The 13552-nt window shown below is 59.9% G+C and overlaps 2 protein-coding genes across 4 annotated transcripts in view; both read left to right on the top strand.

Annotated features, from left to right (window-relative positions):
* Window positions 1-5412, top strand: part of CPXM1 (carboxypeptidase X, M14 family member 1) — a 29448-nt gene extending 24036 nt beyond the window's left edge. The window contains exons 13-14 of the mRNA XM_054030550.1: window positions 1517-1619; window positions 2619-5412. Coding sequence (XP_053886525.1) covers window positions 1517-1619; window positions 2619-2890 — 375 coding nt within the window. The 3' untranslated portion in view covers window positions 2891-5412. The remainder of the gene's footprint in view (window positions 1-1516; window positions 1620-2618) is intronic.
* Window positions 5413-5906: 494 nt separating this feature from the next.
* LOC128838510 (probable N-acetyltransferase camello) lies at window positions 5907-12749 on the top strand. Of its 3 annotated transcripts, XM_054030760.1 has the most exons (3): window positions 5920-5993; window positions 7245-7339; window positions 11088-12749. In XM_054030760.1, exon 3 carries the CDS (start codon window positions 11094-11096, stop codon window positions 11757-11759), a length of 666 nt encoding a protein of 221 aa, XP_053886735.1. In that variant the 5' UTR covers window positions 5920-5993; window positions 7245-7339; window positions 11088-11093; the 3' UTR covers window positions 11760-12749. The 3 variants fall into 3 exon arrangements, with proteins under 3 accessions (XP_053886734.1, XP_053886735.1, XP_053886736.1); XM_054030759.1 differs by lacking the exon at window positions 7245-7339 and having other exon boundaries at window positions 5907-5993; XM_054030761.1 differs by lacking the exons at window positions 5920-5993; window positions 7245-7339 and adding an exon at window positions 7958-8042.
* The last annotated feature ends 803 nt before the right edge of the window (window positions 12750-13552 follow it).

Below are 13552 nucleotides of genomic sequence, written 5' to 3'. Positions count from 1 at the left end.
CTGGCCACGCAGGGAGAACAGACATCGGTTGTGCCTCCTGTTTTATTTATAACACACAAAATCCCAGATTCTGCAAATGGTCATTGATCTACAGAGCCATTTGTCCCCATCGCATCACCCCGCCTGCAGGGTGCCAGCAAACAGCTCCTCTCTGCAGCCCAGAGTCCTGCTTTCAGGAGAGAAATTCAGTCTGTAGCCACTACAGTGGTGCAAAAAGGCCTTATCTGTTTGCCACCTGTCAATTACATGGAGGGCAGGGGCCCCCCAAACAATAAATAGTGATATCCGGCTTCGGGGGGGCCAGCGGGGGCAGCGACACCTTCCTGAGGGATGTTCGCCCTTGTTGACACTGGGACTTTCACCCCCCGCCCATGCAGCAGCCTGCGTGCACTGCCTAGCGTAGACACTACTCGTGCAGTGCAATGCGATTTGCACCTGTGCAGTTTAGCCTCGTTTCAAACTACACCAGTGCTCAAACCCCAGGGTAGACGAGGCCTGACACCGTCCCGCGTCCCCAGGGATGGGCACTTGCCGAGATTCACTGAGCACACGTTGGACATACACACGGCCCGTACACCAGCAGCTGCTGGGGGCTGCGGAGGTCACTGTGGGGCAATGATCTGCCGGGGGGAATAGCGGGTAATTGGGGTCAGCTCTCCATGCCAGCTCGGTCCCTTGAGTGGCGTGTGCCAGGCAGGCAGGGGGCCCAGCCTTCTCTCACCCGTGTGGGCAGCCCACACGTTTCACACCCTTCTCTGACAGGCTTGGCCGGGCCGTGTAAGGTGGTGATTTGTTAATCTCTGGGCTCTCACAGCTGGTACCCCTGGGGCTCAGCGCTGGGCACCTCAGAGAATGGCAAAGGGTAGGGAGTCCCAGGCAGCGAGGGTGGCCAGCGGCTGAAGGCACCGCTCTCTGGGGAGAGGCTGAAAACTCCCCCTGTCTAGCTGGGCTCCGCACACACAGACAGGAGAGCCGCTGGGTGACGACTGAAACAGCCGCCGTAGCTGGTACGAGAGGCTGTGTGGAGCTGTGGGGTGAGCTCAGGATGCCTGGGTTCTAACCCTATCTCTGCCACTGGCTCACCACGCGGCCTTGGGCGAACCGCGCCTCCTCCGGAACCAGGGTGGTGACGCTGAGCCCTCTCCACGGGGTTAGTCCGTGAGCGCGGCGCGGTGTGACTGGCCGAGGGGGAACACCCTGGGAGGCGGGGAGGTGTTGGGGCCGTGAGCAGCGATGGAGCAAAGGGAGATCCAGGATCCCCTCCGGGGCGTTTGGCTGCAGGACAAGCAGCCACCCCAGCCATGGGGCACAACCCCCAGCGCTCCGGATGTTTAACCCAGGGCTGGACAAACTGCAGGGAGCCGCCCAGCAAGCGGTGCGCGGACAGTGGTGCCCCATAACCCTGGCCTGGGGGCCGGCTCGCTCTCCCCGCTGTACGCAGGGAGGGGCGGTACCTTGTGGACCATGTGGGCCCGGGAACCCCCTCTGAGATGTGCTGTGTCTGGTGTTTGCCCAGGTCCGCCGGGGCATTAAAGGGGTCGTTCGGGACAAGGACACCGAGCAGGGAATTGCAGACGCCATCATTGCCGTGGACGGCATCAACCACGACGTCAGAACAGGTATTGCAGGCGCCACAGGTCGATCGCCGCAGTGGCGCCCCTCGCGCTGCGGCCAGAGCAGAACACGGCGTCTGGCCTGCCAGGGCTGCGGGGCAGAGGGACGTGGGGGGGGCAGTGCCAGCCCCAGCTGTATGGCACGGGGAGACCAGTGAGCTGGGCAGCACTAGCCTCCACTGGACAGCTGTGGGGAGACATTAGGGGAGCAGCCCTGGGGGGAGCCGGGTCCATGGCCCGCGTTAGGAGAGCGGCCCTGGGAAGCCGGGTCTGTGGCCCATGTTAGGAGAGCGGCCCCGGGAGGTGGGGGGGTCCGTGGCCCGTATCAGGGGAGCGGCCCCGGGAGCAGGCGTCTGTGTAACCAGCGCTCGCACAAGGCTGTGCTCTACCCCGCGAGCGGCTGGACCAGCCCGCGGCCTGTGGGTGGAGTCCTCACTCCATGGACTCGGTGGCAAAGCTCCCGGCTTCGGTGGGGCCGGGGATTCCTGCTCCGAATGCACTGCTGGCTCCGAGCCGGTGGGGCTGGGGTGAGGCTCAGGCCTTTGGAGACGCAGGTCCTGGGGTCAGTCCCCTGACCACCCACCCAGGGATGTGCCGATGAGCTAATCCGTCTGGGTGGCTCAGCCCACGGGGAAGGGGGGATGACGGATGGACCTAGGGCCCCAGGGGGAAAGGAGCTGGGTGGGGTGGGCTCTGGATGGGTATAAATAGCGGGACTGGGGTGAAATCAGGGAAAGGGAGATGGATGCTGACAGGGGCCGGCCCCAGCAGTGGGAGCTGTGCCGTGGGACCAGTCACTCCAGCCCCAGACAGCACTGGGGGGAGCAGCGCGGCGTTGGCCCTGGGGAGGGCAGGGCCCAGGCCTTGTCTTCGCAGGACTGCTAGTCGCTGAGGTGGCCGCACAAGCCCAGCCCTCTGCAGACAGGCGCTAACAGACCCAGCCCTGTGACCCTGCCGCCCCTCAGCCCTCACCCGTCACCCCGGCCTTTATTGTCACCCCGGCAGCTTTCGACGGCGACTACTGGCGCTTGCTGAACCCGGGCGAGTACGAGGTCACCGCCGCGGCCGAAGGCTACCACCCCGTCACCAGGACCTGCCGCGTCTCCTACGAGGACAACCCCACCCTCTGCGACTTCCAGCTCACCAAGACGCCCAAGCAGCGGCTGCGCGAGATCCTGGCCAAGGGGGGCAAGATCCCCAAGGACCTGATCCTGCGGCTCCGGCAGCTGCGGCTCCGCAAGTTGAGGGCCCAGCGGCAGGCCCAGGGAGGGGACTAACCCCTTCTGGACTGTGTGGGGACGCAGAAGAGGGATGTGCTCTGTGTGGCTCGCGGTCCCTCCCCCACACTCTAGTCTAGCGGCTTCTTGCTCTCTGTGTTGTTTCGTGAGTCTGTAGCGGGGTGTGACTGCCGGCCCAGTGTCCTCCTGGGGCCTGTCCCTTCCTACCTCCTACCCTGCCCTGCCCTTCCTGCTCTCCAGCCCGCAGCCCCTGGCTACGTTCCTTGGCAGTCCAGCCCCAAACCCTGCTTCTGAGCCCCCAGATGCTCTCAGTTTGGGGGGGGTGTGCCTGGGCGTGGCAAGAAGACAGCGGAAATCAGTGGCGCAGACAAAGCTGCAGGCGTGTTCCCTAGGGGCACAGGCAGTGGACAGACACCCGGGACGGGCTTTGCCAGCAGAAGAGGACTTTGTAACACCTCAAAGAGCAGCTTTCCCCCAGGAGGGTCTCAGCACGGCTGCTGCCGTCTTAGCCAGACCAGGGACCCCTGTTTAGTGGGTAGAGCCTTTGCCTAAGGACACTGCAGGGCCCGGTCCAGCCACCCAACAGAGGCCTCTGCTAACTGGTTCCGTTCCACTCTGCCTGGCCACCGCTTGGCAAATCCCCCAGGAGGAATCCCGCAGGCAGCAGTAACCACAAGGCATTTGGACATCAGGTCCCGGGGCGTGCAGAAGAAAGGGGAAGGGCCTCAGGAATGGGAGCTGGGCTCAAGGTGAGGGCCATGGCTCTCTGCTCCTGACTGCGATGGGCAAGGAAGGGTCTTGTCCTCTCTCTACCTGAAAGGGGTGAGGTCAGAAGAGGGGGAAATCGCCCACCCGAGGGAGTTCAATCAGCTGTATTGCCTTCATTTACACCAGTGAATCCGTTTCTTTGGGGGGTTACTGACACGTGGGTGGCAATCGCTGGGTTAACAAGCAGTTGGCTCAGTAGTTGAGGGGATACAAGTCCGCGTGGATATATCTGCTGTGAGCCTGCGATGGTTCTGTTGTGCAGTGTAGGGGAGGAATCACACACGTAGTGAAAGGGGAACAAACTGGGGTGTGTTTGTGGTTGAGCTCAAGAAACAGGCCAGGCAGTGCAGCACACTGCGTAGCCACGGGGACGCCCCGTGACGATCCCCAAGAGCAGCGTCTGGCCCCGTGAAATGCCCTAAGTGGTGTCTATTCGAGTCTCCTGGGCGTGAGCGAGCGGCCGCCACTGATTCCTCGAAACATGCGGAGTCTGCATCTGAGACTCCAGGCTGGCCCTAAAAATAGCTCCTGGCACACAATGGGCATGACGCAAGCAGGACTTCGATTGCCTAGCACGGGGTCTGGCTGGGCAGGAATCCAGAGCAAACATACATCAGTCAGTCCGTACCAACCATGGTAGGGTGTGCGCTGGCTGGATTCCCAGATCCCTTGGGTGGAGGGATCCTGGTGCAGTCAGGGATAACCTGGTTCCGCCCCGTTGGTAATGACAGCACAGTTCCCAAGGATGTGCCCTGTAGAATAGCCAGCACGCGCTCGTTTGGCGTTCCATCATCCGACTTCACTGGACCATAGGTGACATCTGGGGGAGCCAATTCCTGGCCAGAGGGGTGGCCATGGCACCCTCACTGAAACCACCACCTGTGGCACCAATTGTCCCCCCTGGCAGTCTCCTCAGGGCCGACACAAGAGATACCAGCAGCCTTCTCAGCTGCGAGGCACCCCTCCAGAGCAGGGCAGAAGCACGTTAAGGGGACACAGGTCCTGATTTCGTATTGCTCCAGGTTCCCCGGGCATAACAATTAAAAGGCTGTTACTGAAGAGCTAACTGGCGCCTTGTCCGAGCCCCGACCCAGATCCTAGGCAGAGATGACTCCGCTTGGTGCAGTGAATGGTTCCTGTGGTTTCCTTTCCACTCAGCCTTTGTTGTCAGGGGTACTTGTGGGAATACAGCTCGTCCCCAGGGTGACTCCAGTAAAGACACTGCAGTTACCCCAGGGATGACTTTAGCCTCAGCTCTTTGTTCTCCCAGCACCCCGGTGAAGTCCCACTCCTCTGCATGAGCCGTCACAATTGTTTCCTTGGCACCGGCCTGCGATGTCACAGTCAGAGGCTGAGACTGTGCAGAACAGATGGGCTCCCAGGGCCAGCCGCTGACAGCCGTAGCGTGTCCGCTGCACCCGCCAGGAGCTGTGGGTGGGTCTCAGCACCGCTCTAGGGTCAGGCCCTCAGCGAACCGAGGACAGTGTCCAGGAACAGCCGCTGCCGAGGGCGTTCAGACGTTACTCAGAGCTTCCAGCTCTTCTGTGCAAGCCCAGGGCTAGTGGGCGCTTCGTTCTGCAGGCGGGACCTGACTGGAACAGGGCGTGTAAACAGCAGTGGAACAATGGCTCGCGGCTCCGACCTAACGGGGGCGGCGAGAAGGGACCACTGCTCGGGTGGGCACTCAGCTCAGCACGAGGCGCTGATGAGTTAACGATACAATGCTGGCATTCGGTGTCCTTGCTAGGCAAGTGACACCCTCAGCAGCAATAAACCTTCGCCGTTTTACCTTCCGGAGCGCCTGGCTGTGGGTTCGTTTCTCGTCACTTCATCGATTTCATTATTAATTCGGTGGGGAACTGCGGGGGGCAGAGACTGGGCGTGTGCAAAGCCCCTGGCATGGGCCACTCACAGCCGGGCCAAGGGGGCAGCCCTGTGGGGCGGGGAACAGGTGTGGGGGGGTGACCCCATGGCCCTCCCCAGGCAGTTTCCGTGTCCCTCCCTGCCCCTCGGGTTTCAGTCCTGCTGGCATCTTTGGTGAATAGGCCACGCCCCTAGTTTTTAGGCCACGCCCACCTGCGGGAGGGGTTAGTCTAGGGGATTATGCTCCACCCCTTGGGGATCAGAGCCCGCCCCCTTTCCCAACGTGAGGCCATGTGACATTAGGCCCCGCCTCTCTAAAGTGCGTCCTGACCCCTCGGGTAAGGCCACGCCCCCGCGCACGCCGCGCTGGCCGCCTATTGGCTAGCGAGAGTTTGTGGACGTGTCCCCAGAAGGAGCGCGTCCAATGAGCAACGGCTCCGGGAGGCATCACGTGGGTGCTCGGGGGGCCTCTGGAAGTGGCGTTGCAGAGCGAGGGAGCCCGGGGCGGTCGGTGAGTGGGGGCGGAGGGGCCGGGCCGGGCCGGGGGCTGTGCGGGGTGGGGGCGCACGGGGGGGCTGGGTTGGAGGCGGGGGCTGGGGGGCGCTGCTGGGGGCCCGAGTGCACGGAGGTGGGGCTGGGTGGTGGGTTGGGGGGGGTTATGGGGGCATGGAGGGGGCGGGGGTTGTGGGTGCACAGAGCGGGGCCCGGGATGGGGGCGGGGTTGTGGGTGTGTGGAGGATGGGGGGGCGGTGCACGGGGGGGGTTGCTGGGGGCCCGAGTGCACGTATGGGGGGGCGCACGGGGGGCTGGGTTGGAGGCGGGGTTGGGGGCGCACGGGGGGCTGGGTTGGAGGCGCACGGGGGGCTGGGTTGGAGGTGGGGGCTGGGGGGCGCACGGGGGGCTGGGTTGGGGGCGCATGGGGGGGCTGGGTTGGAGGGGGGGCTGGGGGGGCGCACGGGGGGGCTGGGTTGGAGGTGGGGGCTGGGGGGGCGCACGGGGGGGCTGGGTTGGGGGCGCACGGGGGGGCTGGGTTGGGGGCGCACGGGGGGGCTGGGTTGGAGGGGGGCTGGGGGGGCGCACGGGGGGCTGGGTTGGAGGCGGGGGCTGGGGGCGCACGGAGGAGGAGTGGGTGGAGGGTTGGGGGCAGGGTTATGGGTGCACACCGGGGGGGGCTGGGACCTGGGAGCTCCAGTACTGGGATTGTAGTTTCCAAACCCAACTGGGGAGAAGAGAAACATCCGCTCCCCGCCCCGAATCCCCTTTGGCTGTGGCCGTAGTCAGCCCCCAGGGGTCCCCTGAGGCATGTTGCCCGTAGCGTGCCCTGCCCCCCCCCCCCCCGACCCCCAGCGCACACCCCTGCATGGGCAAGCAGCGCCTGGCAGCGACCGCTCCCTTGGTGCAGCGTCCCTCAGCTAGGAGGTCACCGCAGCCGCCTCCCGCAGAGCCCAGCCGGGGTCCCGATCCCGGGACGCTGCAGCCACTGGTGCAGGCTCCTGCAGTGTCCTGTCCTGGGGCTTGAGGTGTCCCGCGGCTCTAAGGGCTTGCTGCGGCGCTGCCAAGAGCCAGCCCTGACCCCGCGGGAGCCGCCTGTCAGTGCGGGGGCGACTCCCAATAGCCCTGCGCTCCTGCCTCTCGGTCAGACAGCAGGCTACACCCGGACACTTGCCCAGCGGCTAATAACCCCGGTCAGACAGCAGGCTACACCCGAACACTTGCCCAGCGGCTAATAACCCCGGGGCTCAGTTCATTCTCTCCTCTGTAGCACACACAGGCGAGCCAGGCACTTCACAGAAAGCAGGTGGCCGGTTCCTGGGCTGAGGCGCTGAGCCGGCACTGGGGTCAGCATTGCAGAGCCTTGTGAGTCTGACTGAGGTCGCTGGAGCTCTGCGCGGGTTCCTGGGTCTGGTTGGGGCCTAAATGCTGTGGGATCCGTCCCTTTCAATTGTAACCACTTCCTTACTATTGCATTAACAAGGGGCTGCTTATTTGCATTTCACCGCTGTTTTTTTTAAAACGAGGGGGGGGGAAGGGGGCAATTAACTGATCCCAGTTACAAAAAGAAGCTCACACTCCACGGAGGTGAGTAACTGCTGTGTCAGGGCTGAGCCCCTTGGATAGCTTCTGGTCAGTGAAATGTGCCGCACAGGCTGCAGCTCCGGACAGATTCTCCTGAGCACGTGGAGATGATTTTGAATCTCCTGTATTTTTGTTCCCCAGTGGATTTTTTTCCAGCCTGAGTGGTGGCTGCACTCCAGAACGAACCCCCGTTATGGGCCAGCTCTCACCTCTCTGGGTGGAAAGCCACTGGGGGCTTTGTAAGGTGTGGGGGAAGGAGCTGAGCTCAAGCGTGGAGACCCGTAGGAAGCCACGTGGGAGTGAGATCCAGAGGTAGGGGGCTTCTTGCTTGGGGAGGTCTTGCAACCTTAACTGATACTTGCAAACTCCCATCATAGGAGTGCAGGTTTGAGCCTGGCTTATGTTCTCCTTCTAGGCATTGACAGAGCACTGGTCGCTGCCCCACCTAGGCCCCTGCAGTGGGGATGGAGCTCTAGCTCATCAGGTGGGGTTTTATTTTGCTGTGATGGGAGGCCAGGAGCCTCCTGGAATTTTTCCCCTGCTCTCTCCCCTCCCCAGGCTTCGTTCTCTGGCTCTGTGTTGTGGCCGTGTGCTCCCTCTCTCCCAAGGTGACTCCACCCGCTCTGTCCCGAGCCTCGGCCAGAGGACAGCTGTCACTCGAACCATGGGAGGTGCTAATATAACCCTCGTTGCACCTGCAGCACATTCGGCCCTGGGGCAAAGGATGAGCTCGGGTCCTGGAGAACGTGGATCCCCATTGGGATCACGCTGCCTGTAGCCCACCTGGGCGTTCTGGAGTAGGACGTTTTAGGGCAGGGGTGGTCAATAGGCAGACGGCAGGCCGAATCTGGACAGCCAGGCGCTTCTGAACGGACCCCAAAGGGGCTGAAGCAGAGCCGGGGCTGCGTGTGTGGAGCCGGGCTCACTCCCCAGCGCAGGGCCCCCCAGCAGGGAGCAGGCGGGTGGCAGGGTGCAGTGTCCCCAGGTGGCTGCCCCCACCAGCTCTCTCGGCTGGCCGGCAGCAGCGCAGGCACTGGCATCCGGGCCCAGTGAGTGGGGCGGCAGGAGCCTCGCTGGGGGCGGGGGGGCGATTGGGGGGTTATATTCCTGATGTCTCAATCCTGCAATGGGGAAAGTCTGAGGCTGGCTCTGACTCTGAGGAATGAGCAGCCGCTTTTCTCTGTCACTTCAGTCACCCTCCCATTCCCTCTGCTCATTGGCCTATTCTCCGCCCCCCGCCCGAGATCACTGTCCCCCACTCTGGTCTGTTCTGGTGGGGGCAGAGTGAGAGTTTGTCAGGGTCACCCCCCAGCCCCATGTGAGAGGAGAGGGACTGTAGCTGCAATCCATTGCCTTTCCCAGCTCAGATACAAATCGGGGGCATAACAGGTAAAACTGAAAGCTATTTGGTTACTGGTAGCCCAGAAACCTGCCCTCACTGAGAGCTTCCTCTTGCACCAGTGACGTCCATGGGAGTTTCCATGGACTTTAAAGGGAGCCGGATCCGAGTAGGGCGCTGTGAAACGTTCTGTTTTGACAGGAGCGTGACCACGTCTGAATAAATGGTGGCAGATCAGATTTGATGCAGTTAGCTCAGATGATTTGGATCTTGTGCCTGGAGTTGTGATCAGCCTGGGGTTTAATAGATGCGTAGCAGATAAAATAATGTCCTAAAGGAAAATAAAATAAAATAGAAATGTCATAAATAACAGGGAACAATAAAGGAAAACATTTGAACTGGTAGAAAAATTTTTGAACAAAGGTTTTTTTTAATGGAAAAGTGGGCTTCTCTGGGAAATGGAAAAAGTGAAAGTTGGTTTTTTTTCAACTTTGCAATTTATTTTTTCAAAATTTTGTTATAAACATTAATGATGGGGTTATGAAAAATGTTTGTTTACTGAAAACCCAGTTTTTCATTAAGTGAAAACATTTCTGGGCTGTGTTTTGGTTTTAAAACCAATCACAAAAATAGCAAGAAATTGTTCGATTTCAGAGCTGGTGAAATGGAGACAACTTTGATTTTTTTGTCACCAATTTTGTTTTTAAATTGTCAACCAACTCTTGAGAAAATAAAGTAGCAAAAAACCCAAATAAAATAATAATGTGGGAATAATATAATAAAATTACAATAAAAAGAAGAATGGAGTCTAATCCTATGATACAATAATGTAACACAAAGTAGATTAAATAAAGGCCTGATCCTGAATACACTTATTGCCTCGGGCCCCAATCCTGCAAATACTTCTGCCCATGCTTAACTTTACTGTCATGAAATCAAGGGGACTTCAAGGTAGTAAAGTTGAGCACAAAAGGGTTTGTAGAATTGGGTGCTAAACTTAATAACATTGGCCGTAATCCTGGAAAGACATAAGCATGTGCTTCATGTATACACTCTGAATAGTCCCATTGCTTCAGTGAAGCTACCCGCAGCGTGTGAAGCTGATCACACGTGTGCATCTTTGCAGCATAAGGGCCATTGTCTATTCTAGCTCCCTTTCCCACTCCCCTTCTTCCGTCCTTTGAAGCCCTGTCCTGTGACAGTAGCAGAGAAATGCACCGGTCGGTCGGTAGTTGTGATCAGGAGTGTCAATGTCCTCGAGAACTGACAGTATCCCGCGGTGTACACCTTCAGCAGCCTGCCGGGTTGAATGTATTCCCTCCGGATTGACAAAGCAAAGTCCCTCCCAGTACACCGACCCCCGAGTTTAATGCTCTGAAACTCTAAGCAATGGCCGCAGGCTGTATTACCCAGCACTGAATGTGTTTGTTGAGCAGGGGCGCTTGCAGTGGGAAGTCTGGACCTTGACACAAACTAATTGAGGACCCCGCTTTAGTGTGTGCGAACGTGGGCAGGGAAGCGGGCAGCTGGGGGTGCTGCTGTGGGGGGATGAAAAGGAGGCTGGTACTGGGGTGGAGCTGAGCCGGCGTCCTGCGTCCGTGTCTCTGTTCTGTTGCTGCGTCTGTCACTGTCTCGCTTTGGCCCGTTCACCTCAACCCTGCCTCAGCTTCCCCATCTGTGAGGTGGAGGCGATAGTTCCCTGCCTTCGCAGCTGTGGGGCCCTCGGGCGCTGTGCTGATGGGTCAGAGGGAAGCCTGGAAGTAGGCAGTGCAGTGATATGGCACCGGACTGGGAATCACGCCCCCGGGATCTCGGCCTGCTCCTGACACTGACCTGCAGCGCGACCTTGAACAAGTCACTTCCCTTCTCTGGGTCTCTCTTTTCCCCCTGACCCGGAGTCTGTTTAAACTGTCAGCGCTTTGGGACTCGTAATGTAGGTCCATGCGCAGCGTTTAGCAGTGTGAGGCCCTGGTCTCAGATGGGGCTCTAGGAGCTACACCCGCTAGTGCTCGCAGCCCCTCTGAGGGAGAGGTGACTACATGCACCTTTCGTCTAGCTGGGGAAACTGAGGCACGAGAGGGGGCAATGACTTGCCTGAGGCCAGAGAGGGAGCTGATGGCTTGCAGGCCTGTGCTCATTGCTCTGCTGACCCACGGCCTTGTGCTGAGCTGTTCTCTCCTCTCTCTCCAGGGCGCCATGGCAGACTATCGGATCCGCGAGTACAGAGACGAGGACTACGAGGCGGTGCGCGAGATGTTTGCCACTGGGATGAGCGAGTACGTCCCCACCCTGTGCATGCACGTGCTAAAGCAGCCCTGGGTGATCCTGGTACTGGCCTGCACCTTCTGCGTTCTGCTCACCAGCTCCAAGTCCCTCCTGCTGCCCATCCTGGCCGTCACGCTGCTACTGGCTATGGGGCGGCAGCTGCTCGGCTACTTCTGGACCATGTATATCGAGCACTGCTTAAAGGAGGACCTGCTGGACATCAGGACGACCTACATGGGTAGCAAGGGCTCCTGCTTCTGGGTGGCAGAAGCGGATGAGTGTGTGGTGGGCACCGTGGCTGCCAGGCCGTCTGACGAGCAGGAGGGGGAGCTGATGCTGAAGCGGATGTCGGTGCGGAAGGACTACCGGGGGCTGGGCGTCGCCAAGGCGCTCTGCCAGGCGGTGATCTGCTTCGCCCAGAAGCAGGGCTGCCGCGCCGTGGTGCTGAACACCCTGATGGTGCAGGACGAGGCCCGCCTGATGTACGAGCGGGTGGGCTTCGAGAAGTACCGTGACGACGTGCTGCCCACCATCTACGGGAGACTGGCCAACGTCACCATCTCCAAGTACAGGTACGGCGTCCCCCGCAGGAGCTAACGCGGGAGCGGACTCCGCGCTGCTGCCAAGGGCTGGAACCAGTATCTCCTCCTATTCCCTCGCCCCGGAGCATACAGAGCGCAGAGGGTGAGACGCAGCTGACCGGTCACCTTGCAGAGCGCTGGCCTGAACAAAGTGGTGTCTCGCTCTCGCTGGCCTATGCTACCGATGTCTGATCGCTCTGTGCAGTGGGGGAGAGCCGACCGGATCCGCTTCGGCCTGTTGCCTGGCTGCCTTCTCGAGGCACAGATGGTGTGTGCTGGCCTGACAGACCCCACTGACATTGTCCCGCTGACCTCCGGCCTTGTCTGCACCAAGGGCTGGGAGCTGGGCGGCCGGAGCTGGGCCTGGTGCGTTTGAGGCCTTTTCAGTACGCTGCCTTGACGCAGCAGTTCAGACTGGTTCCTCAGGTTTAGCGCATTGGGCTCCGGGTAGTCTGCGTGCACAGGAGACTCGCCCAGCCTCGGCAGGGAGGTTTCCATGCTCATCACTGGGACGGGATGACTCTGGGGGGTGGGTCATGGTGAGATGCTGGTAAGTCACTGGTTCAAACCCAGGTCACATGGTTGGATTCAACACCATTCCCATGTGCATTGCGTTCTTTCAGTGGCCTTTGAGGAGACCAAGTGGTCTTGGAGCGGGGTATCACACCTGGATCTAACTGGATGGGGTGTCGTCGTCAGCGTCAGAAGCCCTAGAGTGAGTGGGCCATGGGGACTGAAGTCCCCTCCTGTTTGGAGGAACCTCTTTGTAACCAAAACCTGTCTCCACCCCTGTCCATTCAGCCCTTCTTCCTAGCATTAAATCCACCTAGAAATCCGACCAGGCATTTGTGTCGTTCTCCCCAGCAGGCTGCCTGCGGGTGGTGTCCCGCCATCCGGCACGCTGCCTAGGCGCTGGGAGGCCCAGCTCTGGGCCCGTGCTGCGTTGCTGTAGTGTTGGTGTTGTGGAACTTTTGGTGAATAAAGAAATTGCTACATCGCTTTCTCATGCAAGCGTCTCTCTTCTGCGCCCTGCTACCGTCGCCCCCCTCTGCCTTGGGTGAAGCGTAAGAAGAGCCCAGAGAGTGGAAACGTCTTGTAACGGGTTGTGTGTGTGCGATATGTAACACCACAACGAGCAGCAACAAGGTGAATAGCACATCCCCTTCTCGTAGGGCATAAACAAGAGAATGGCCACTGTCATGGAAAGGCAATGCAGTTAAATCTGCTTGGGAAAGTATTACCTCTTAGTGTGCAGTTAGCCTGTGGAACTCATTGCCACTAGATGGGACTGTTCTGACCATCCAGTCTGTCTGGCCTTGGAATCTCCCTAGGAACCTCTAAGTATTATTGAGGCCACTGGCTCATCAGGGATCAAAAAGGGCTTGGCCCCATAGGGATAAGGAGAGCAGCCAGTGTGACCATATGTATATTACTAACGGCTGCGACAGAGAGACACTTCCCCGTTACTGCTACAGCAGGAAAGCCCAGATGCAGCGTGTTTGGAGTTGCCTGGGATGCAACTTGTGCATGTTTCACACAGCCCCAAAGTCCCTTCCCCACAACCAGCTCTGGGCACGCTCAGACCCTCTGTGACGAACTGGGACTGTTCTTACTGTGGTGTGTGAATGCTGACAGGGGAGTGTGGCTAGGATAGTCTGCATTGCGGGATGGGAGTCTGCCCGAAGGAGAATACCTGAGCATGTAACATGAGAACCCAGGAAGGGGTTGGAGGCCAGGTGACACCTTGGCCCGGGAAACTGAACAAAGGCGGTGGGAGGGGTCGCTGAAAGCAGAGTGCTGGAAGCAGGC

Source organism: Malaclemys terrapin, chromosome 5 (genome assembly GCF_027887155.1).
Source record: "Malaclemys terrapin pileata isolate rMalTer1 chromosome 5, rMalTer1.hap1, whole genome shotgun sequence".
Classification (NCBI taxonomy): Eukaryota; Metazoa; Chordata; order Testudines; family Emydidae; genus Malaclemys; species Malaclemys terrapin.
The sequence above is the reverse complement of the archived record's forward strand: the minus strand, read 5'-3'. Positions and strand labels throughout refer to the sequence as shown.